We start from the raw sequence: 9276 nt of genomic DNA, 5'->3' as shown, positions 1-9276 counted from the left end.
TTGACCTTTTCTGCTTACCTAAAACAACTTCTCACCCACAATGATAAACTACTTAACAGTAACATGGACTCTGGTACCAAGGCCTGCAACAAACCAAGATGCCACACCACCACCAATGAACCCAGAACCATCTCAGGTTCATATGCTTGCTCATCCTTTAATGTGATTTATGCCATCACGTGTCAGCAATGCCCTTCCACCCTCTACATTGGACAAACAGGCCAGTTCCTACAACAAAGAATAAATGGATAGAAGTCTGACATTAGACATTCAAAAACCAGTAGGGGAACTTTTTAACCTTTCAGGGCATTCAGTTGCTGACCTAAGAGTAGCAGTTCTCTTACAAAGGAATTTCAAAGGGAGATTAGACACCGCTGAATTGCAACTGATAATGAAGCGCAAGACTGGACTGAATTGAGACCTAGGTTTCCTGTCTCATGCTGATTTCTCCACACCTGCTATCCCTCTACATATCACACCTAATCCAATCATGCCTGCTATTGTCATTTGGCATCTGAAATCACTCCTCTCCAAGATGCAAGGACAGATGGACTCACATTCTAGCTGTATCGAAATGAGTAGTGACTGACAAAAAGCTCCTACGCTGCCACAAATTTTGTTAAGTCTTTAAGGTGGTACTGGACACTTTCCTACTGCAGGAAATAAAAGCATTCTGATTTACAGTTAAAGCATGTATGGAGGAAAAAACTACCATCAAACCTATCTGCTCCAGAGTGGGCGTAGCATGCTGTGGATTGGATTCAAGGTTCTATGACCAGTAAAGCCTCTGGCGTGGCTTTCCTACCTCCCCTGTAACTCTCCTGAGTCAGGGGACCCTAACCCACAGCCTGGGGGCAAAATGGGGGAACTGGCAGACATTGTTGTTTCTGTTGGAAATGTGTGTGTTGCAAGGTCTAATTCAGTCATTATAGGGTTAATCTGTTTACCTTGCATGGTATTGTTTAGATTGACCTGGAAGGGAAACCTGGCACAGAGCCAATGGCAAGAAAGCCCGGGAAATCTGTTTATTCACAATCATTGGTTAATGTATTCAGGTGATTTCCTTCTAGGGGTCAAGAAGAATCTCCATTGTTGCTGTTGTTGTTGTTGTGAGACCCTGTGGTCGGCCTGTTCTGTAGCTGTAGAGATGTAGCTTTAGGGCTTTGTTATTTTGTAGATTTTCCTGTGTACCCTTTCCTTTAGAAATAAAGATTTTACACAGAAAGAAATGCTTCCTCTCCAATGAAGCAGATCCATTGCAAACTCTAAATATTGAAGTATTTTTGCCAATTTTTCCAACAGTTGCAACCCCCACAGCAACATTGTTCCACTAGTATCAGTACCATATCACTAGCAGAAGAGCATTTTGGATCTATGTGATATGTCTCATGTTGCATATATCAGAAGTGAACTCAGATGTAAAGTGTTTTCTCTCTAGTTCTGAATGAAATAATTTTAACTCATTTAAGTCTGAAAAGGAATCAAATAAGTGAAAATGCCTTTATTTTAATGAATTATTTATATACAGGACATCACTCTTCCTTAATAAACCACTTGCCAAACACATTATTTTCTGTATTACTCATTTTATTCCTACACAAAAGACTCATTTCAAAATCATTTACTAAAGATTTCAATACTGCATTTTCTACAAGACATCAGGCAAACTATATTACTTAAGCAACTGCAGAAATGTCCATTTTACTGTTAATTTACTACCTGTACACCAGTTGCCAGTTGAACTAAGAAATGCCTTCTTGATTAGAAAGTAATACCTTTGGTCCTAAATTTCGGAATCAGCGCAGCTCTAGCTATTGCTGTATTTATTGCACAGAAAAACTATAACTCTGTGGTTTAGGGAAAAAGTAACCGTGGATGGAAGACTTTTGTTCAACTGTCAAAATACATTTCAGAACAACTTAGTATGAACCAGAGTTCAAAACAAACAAGAGTATTGCAGTGAGTGGTTCAAAAATATAGTTTTAGTATTTATTCAAACGATACAGAACCCAACTATAGCTATGATCCACAGAGCCACTTTAGATACACACAAAAAGCTAATGCTTGTACAGACTCCCCACCCACCCAGTCCCTGCAGGTAGCAGTTCTCACACTGCAAGCTACTTTTAGTCAAGCAAGATGAATAATTCCTAAAGGGGGAGGGGAATCATAAACCCTATTCTGCATGGACATTACCAGACAATTATATGGATTACACGTTTTATGATAAGGATTTCTTGATTCCCCGAGGGCTGCTGCATAAAGATGCAATATTTAGCTTCAACTCATGGAAATATGCCTTAAAGATAATTCAATATATGCCAACTTTATTTACTGTACTGCCTGCTGAAATATACCCCTAGCCACCTTCCTGCAAGTTGAGGAATGCTCTATTGATGCAGGAGGGATTTCCCAGCACCGAGGATAGGTAAAAATGATGGTACACAGAGAGTCATTTGGGTATCGCAGCACTACTGCTCATTATGTTCAGCATAGTGACTTTTATCTCCTGAGAATATTAAAAAAAATAATTAGAAAAATCTGTTAATATATACAGATATTCCAAACTGATAATCCCATGCAGACAGAATCAGGACTTTGTATTATTTTCAGAAGCTGCAAATTAATGACAGTGTTTAAGACTAATATTTTCCTTTTGCAATTATAAAAATGTACTGTTATTTGAAAATGCTTAATGAAAGCCAAGTATTACACAAGAACTTCTCAAAAATCTCACACCCCAATTACAGTAGACATAAAATAAGCTTAACCTAGAAAGTCATATTTTTTTTGAAAAAGTAAAAGTGGTACTTCTCACAAAATATAAGTTGCTTCTGGTTAATGAAGTTTAATGGTAAGTAATCCTGGTGACTGTTTACCGACAATTTGAAGGGCAATATTAAAACAGGACCAACTTTTTAAATTCAGATTTAAAATATTACAACTTCATTAAAATAATCTGCATCAGCTATTTTCTTTTTAAGCATATAAACATAAGAACTGAAGCATGTGATTCAATGTTTGTAAATTTTTAGACAACTTTCTGTTATCCAGGTACAATGGTTCTTGTATACGGATTCCTTTGCAGCTAAAAAGATATGTGTTCTAAAGTGAACATCACTACTACCAAATTACTGGGTACAAAATTAGACCATTTTGAACAGCAAATTATACCTTATTTCATTAAAACAGAAGACTTAGGTAGACTATTTAAGAAATAGAAAAGCACACTAGTGTGCTATGTATGTTAAGGCATACTTTTGCACGCTTTACATCTATATCAAATTATTTATATTTGCTACGGAGTGAAACTAACAGGAATGGTATTTGTCCTGAAAAGCTGAGAAGAAATACAAAGTATCTGGGCATCTACTTCAGTATACAAAAGTAACTTAGTTTTTGTGATAAAACATTATTTGCTAATATAAACAGCAGCTGCTCCACTGGTTTACAATATTTCTTGAGGATTTCTTAAAGCAGGAGGTAAATTTAATGGTTTTGATTCTTCATCAAGAAGCACCAAATCTTCAACTTCCCTTCCTTTGTACTTTCTTTTACATAATTTCACAGTAACCTTCTTCTTGAGAAACAGTTTTAGTGCTTCCCTTGAAGCTACTGCTTTGGCATTTTCCTTACTTTTTCCACAACCAGTACCCAAATATACAGATTTGCATCTCAGTTCACAAACCACACTTTCCTGAGAGCTTTTATTCTGAGGTAAATCTGTAAGCTCTTTCAGTGGAACAAAATCAACATCTAATGTTGCCTTTACAGACTGAATGGATGAGTTTAGAAGTTCTACATGATTGACAGTGGGACTAAAGCCTCCGACAGCAACCAGCTTCCAAGCAACAGCCTTGTACAATCTGTTGAAGAATGGCTGCCTCTCTTTTGCATCTTCGCTTGTTAACAATTTCAGTGGCATTTTGGCAGGAACTGCAGTCACGTGTAAACTGCTTTTGGAAGCTAACACTGCAGCACTTTCCAAACTGTCTTTCTTTTCAGATGTTAACACATTTTCAGATTTGGATTCCGAAGGTTTGGTTAAGCAGTCATTCATTTTTGACTCAGGACCAGATATAGAAGAAGCCAGAACTGATTTGTGCCTAGTAACTGCTGTGGGTTCATAATTAGCAAGTCTGGATTCTACTTTTACTCCAGTTGAAGGTGCCATGGGTGCCACCTTTTGAGCCCCAGCAGATGCCATCTTCTGAGCCACGGATGTTGCTGTCGCGGATGCCACCTTCGGAGCCACGGCTGTTGCTGTCGCGGATGCCACCTTCGGAGCCATGGCTGTTGCTGTCGCGGATGCCACCTTCGGAGCCATGGCTGGTGCTGCTGCAGACACCACCTTCGGAGCCACGGCTGCTGCAGACACCACCTTCGGAGCCACGGCTGCTGCAGACACCACCTTCGGAGCCACAGCGGGCGCCACAGCAGATACTACCTTCGGAGCCACAGTTGGTGCTGCTGTGGACACCACCTTCGGAGCCACAGTGGAAGACAGTGGCTTCTCTGGATCTTCTGCTTTCTCTTTTTCTACGTTCTTCATAGGTTCAGTGCCTGTTTCCATGGGCACTTCTGCCTTGGTAGACTTTGCATCACTTCTGCTATCTTCAGAAGCTTTGTCTGTGCCAACAGCTCGCTTCTTGCAAGGCTCTTCTAGCCCTTCTAAAAAGAAATGTTAAAGAATTACTCTCATCATTCAGAGCAAACTTCATTGTCCTAATATCAAATACACACACAACATTTTATTTTATTATATATTATTAGGTATTTTATTGTATTTATGCACTAGAGATGTCAATGTTGAATTGTTAAATGTTTTTACCAGTGATGTAACCCACTCTGAGCCTGGATACGGGGGAGTGGGAGGATACAGGGGAGAGTGGGATACAAACCCAATGAATCAAATCAAATGCCAGAATGCAGATGTCTAGATTAATAAAAGGTTTGGCAATAATTATAGAGATCTGTGAGATTAACTTTTAAATCATGCATTTAAAGTAGATATTAATCCATTAGGTATGGTGTGGATAAAAACCAATTTATTTACTTGCTACTGCTACAACACCATTTGCAAGGCAAGCTGAGAGGCATAATGTATAAAGGTCTTGTACTGGTTAACACTTTTTATATAAATAAAGACAAATTTAGCCCACTCTCCTTTGGAAATTACGTTTTATCAAAGCAAAAAACTAGAGCCAAAAATCAACTCACAGTATCAGAATAATGACAATTTAAAAACTAAATCCAATTGCTATATTTGAGATGTATTCATGTATTAATTTACTAGGCTCCTGTTTATAGTTGCACAGCTATGATCTGCTAACCATTGCTACTTGATATGCCTCGTTTCACCTTGGCAACCAGTTCGTCTCTCAGAGTGTGGGTTGGAGCACTGGTGACTGTGATGCCTGCAGCCATGTCCAGCACCTTTTCCATCACCTGTTGAGGATACCTGAGCAGGGAAAGAAGGTGGCAATTAGCAACATGAGGACAAATTTGTCCCAAACCACTGATCCTCAAAACATCTGCTGTCATGTTTGAATTTCACATTACTACCGGAGGAAAAAAAAATCCCAAATCCACTAAAATATCATTGCACATGTTGTTGTTGTTCAACTCTTCACAACACCATGGACCACATCACGCCAGGCCCTCCTGTCTTCCGTCATGCTCCGGAGTTTGCTTAATTTCATGTTCGTTGCATCGATAATACTGTCCTTTGCTGTCCCCTTCTTCTTGCACATAAGATACCAAAAAAGGGAAATACAGTGTTTCCCAGATATCCAAAATGTTAATAATTCCACCAAGGAAAGAATGTCTTTCCCAGCTCTAGATAGGTAAGCTACATAATGGGGTCAAAGCTTCAAACACAATATAGTAGTGCAAGGACAATGGAATCAAAATTGAGGGAGTGGGAGAGATGAGGCAGACTCAGATTTAGTATAATGTTCTGAGTCTGCCTCATGGTTCAAGCTGTAGTATGCTGAACCCCCAGTGTGCCCTTTTGGAGTATTCTAGTAACACAGCCTTTTTTTAAAGCATCCCTGGCTGCAAACTGACAGAGCACGTACAAACAAAAAGAAACTTGGGCAAGACATCACAACTACTCTTACTAATTTAGAACAAGTGCAGACATTACATCACAATGGCTAATAAGCACAAAGGGAACAGTGTAACAGAACAGACTGCGATAACTGTTCCCACAGATAAGAAAAAGCGGAGGTGAACTCTCAAGTTGGATACTATCAATGCGTTCTGGTAATGATTCACCTTCAGATTTTCCTTTCTGGACAGGACAATCCATGAGAGTAATGTTCACTATAGAACAATGATAGCACATTATCCAGCAGTACATGGGTCTAGCCGGCATAATGCTATTTATGTAAGCCCAAAAAGAGATAGTCCTGCATTTCCCCACCACAAATGCCATATATTAGGAGTAACTGTCAAACAGGTACCAGTTGCACGAATGTCTCCCTCAGTTCATAGAGACCCAAAGCTACCAATACAAAAGAGCAAGAGTCCAGTAGCACCTTAAAGACTAACAAAATATGTGGCAGGCTTTGAGCTTTCGTGAGACATTTGAAGAAGTGAGCAGTGACTCAGGAAAGCTCAGACCCTGCCACATATTTTGTTAGTCTTTAAGGTGCTACTGGGCTCTTGCTCTTTCCTACTGCTATAGACAGAGTAACACGGCTACCCGTCTTGATCGATCTCCAAAGCCACCAAAAACAGTCAAAACTACTTTCGTTATTTATTTTTTAAAAAAATCGTTCCCGGGTTAAATTAAAAAGGTCTTACAAATTCAACAAAACCTAGACAACGTGCTTTGGAGGAGAGAAAAAAAAAATCAATATCGTTATTCTTTACCACCAAACTGGCGACTCACCGGCACCCCAGGAAGACGTGGTTGGCCCACACCATAGAGAAAGAGACGAGGCGCCGCCTTTCCGCCTCGTCACCGCCGCCTTCCCCGTTCGGCGACAACGACGAGGCCTCGGCGTTGCGAATCAGGAACTCGCGGCGGTACCTCCAGTGCTGCTCAGGCTCGCAGTAGCCGCGCAGCGCCTCCACCCAGTCCAGGCGGGCGTCACCGGCTTCCCGCACTTTCCCCTCGCCGCCTTCAGCCACAGGGCCGGGCCCCGCTGCTGGGGCGGCCTCCCCGCCCGCCATTGGACTCGCCTCGCGCCCTCCTCGGGCCGCCGCCGCTCACCACAGGCCTGTTTCCTGCCTCAACCGGAGCCGAGACTCCTACCGCGACCGCTCGAAATCCGACCCCCCCGGAGATGATCGTATCAGAGACGGCCGAACCCCGCACCCCCAATTCCGGCTCTCCGTTATGATGTCACTTCCGACTCAGCCGGCTGCTTCCGGCCGAGCATTAAGCGCGGCGCGCCTTTCCTTTGCGTCTACGGGCTCTGGTGAACGTCGTCGCGATCTGATTTCCGGGTTTCATTTTGCGTGTGTGAGTGTGTACACGCGCGCACACACACAGACGCGGATGGATAGATAGCTATAGGTATGCGGGGCAAGAGTGTTCGCAAGGGATAGCCATCTTAATCTGTTGTAGCAAAATTAAACAAAAGTCCGTTGGCACTTTAAAGACGGTCAACATTGATTTACATATTCGCCTTGGTGAGTCGCAGTCCGCTTCTTCCGATGTAAATTTCTTTCCCCTCAGTGGTTCATTGGGAGCCGGAGGGATTGGCTCCTGGTTACACCTCATCCCCTATCTCGGGAGGTCTGGCCAGGGATTTCATTGGAGCTTTGTGGGGCGGTGGGAGATTAGAATACTATGTCCTTGCATTTTTAGACTTTTATCCTTTCTATTCTGTAGAGCTGATGCTGTGTTTTAGTTTCTACTGATGAAAGGGGCTGAGCTGTCTAATATCCAGTGTAAGTTGGGTTCGTGGGGGCACGTTCCGTACTTAAAACAATTCCGTACTTCTAATAAGAAGGTGTTTTTTTAATTTCTAGGGTGCCTGGAAGTCGTGTTTTCTGGCCACCTGGCAACTTAATCGTGATGCACGGGATTAGGCTGTGCATTGTTCAGCAAGGAGGGGGAAGAGCATTCTGCAGGGGCTCAAAAGAACGTGCATCTTATAGTTGCCAACTCCAGGTTAGGAAATTCCTGGAGATTTGGGAGTGTAGCCTGGGGAAGGCAGGGGAAAGACTTCAGCGAGGTATAGAGGCCACCCACCAAAGCAGCCTTTTTCTGCAGGGGAATTTAGCACTGTACCCCGGATATCAGTTGTAATTCTGGGAGATCTCCAAGGTCCACCAGGAGGTTGGCTACCCTGCGTAGTGTAGAACTTGTGTCTTCAGCATAGAAGACAAGTAGGAAAGAGTCAATGGCAGTGTGTGCTATGTGAGCTGAGGAGAAATGCTAGCGTGAATTTCTCTTTTGTTACTGTATTTAGGAGCATTAAGCACAGATTTAAAATACACTACGGTATATCCAGCCTCAGCCTTAGCTACAGGATATAAGAGCCTTGCTGGATCAGACCAGTAGTCCATCTAGTCCAGGATCCTGTCTCACACAGTGGCCAATCAGTTATCTGGAGGTCCAACAACAGGACATAGAGGCTGAGGCCTTCTCCTGAAGTTGCCTCCTGGCATGGGCATTCAGAGGCTGACTGCTTCTGAATGTGGAGGTTCCCTTTAGTCACCCTAGCTAATAGCCCCTGATAGACCTATTGTCCATGCATCTGTCCAATCCTCTTTTAAAGCCGTCTATGCCTGTGGCCATTGTGATAGCCAGTTTGGTGTGCAGTGGTTAAGAGCAGTAGACTCTAATCTGGAGAACCGGGTTTGATTCCCCAGTCCTCCATATGCAGCCAGCTGGGTGACCTTGGGTCAGTCATAGTTCTCTCAGAGCTGTTCTCTCAAAAGCAGTTTTCTCAGAGCTCTTTCAGCCCCACCTACCTCACAGGGTGTTTGTTGTGGGGAGAGGAAGGGAAGGAGATTGTAAATTGCTCTGAGACTCTGAGTGAAGGGTGGGGTATAAATCCAACTCTTCTTCTTCTCTGGCATCAAATTCCACATATTAATCACTCACTGTCCACCCTGAAGGGTATCATATTAACAGCCACTGAGATTTATTTAGTTGCTGTATTTATAGCTTGCCCTTTTCACTGGAACTCAAGGCTTGTTACAGAATATAAAAACTTCAGACAACACAATACAACCAATGAATAATGCAGTAGGGCTGGGATTACAGAATTAGAAAGCAATATGAACAACAAACTTTCTGAGGCAAGGTGTACT

General features: G+C 42.4%; 1 protein-coding gene across 1 annotated transcript; it reads right to left on the bottom strand.

The window, feature by feature from the left end:
- Positions 1-2873: 2873 nt before the first annotated feature.
- On the bottom strand, positions 2874-7255 carry CDKN2AIP (CDKN2A interacting protein). The gene is made up of 3 exons (XM_015426979.1): positions 6899-7255; positions 5334-5461; positions 2874-4671 (listed from the first exon to the last, which is right to left on the bottom strand). The coding sequence occupies exons 1-3, from the start codon at positions 7180-7182 to the stop codon at positions 3449-3451; spliced, it is 1635 nt and encodes a 544-aa protein (XP_015282465.1). The 5' UTR covers positions 7183-7255; the 3' UTR covers positions 2874-3448.
- Positions 7256-9276: the final 2021 nt, after the last annotated feature.

The sequence above is a fragment of the Gekko japonicus genome, unplaced genomic scaffold, assembly GCF_001447785.1.
Source record: "Gekko japonicus isolate JY-2015 unplaced genomic scaffold, Gekko_japonicus_V1.1 scaffold185, whole genome shotgun sequence".
Taxonomy (NCBI): Eukaryota; Metazoa; Chordata; class Lepidosauria; order Squamata; family Gekkonidae; genus Gekko; species Gekko japonicus.
The sequence above is the reverse complement of the archived record's forward strand: the minus strand, read 5'-3'. Positions and strand labels throughout refer to the sequence as shown.

Bases quoted from the DNA above. Each gene is read 5' to 3' on its own strand.
- CDKN2AIP (XM_015426979.1), bottom strand. From the start codon at position 7,182: ATGGCGGGCGGGGAGGCCGCCCCAGCAGCGGGGCCCGGCCCTGTGGCT. The intron at 5,462-6,898 runs GTGAGTCGCCAG...TTCCCTGCTCAG, and splicing joins CACGTCTTCCTGGGGTGCCG to GTATCCTCAACAGGTGATGG. The intron at 4,672-5,333 runs GTTAGCAGATCA...ATTTCTTTTTAG, and splicing joins AGGCATATCAAGTAGCAATG to AAGGGCTAGAAGAGCCTTGC.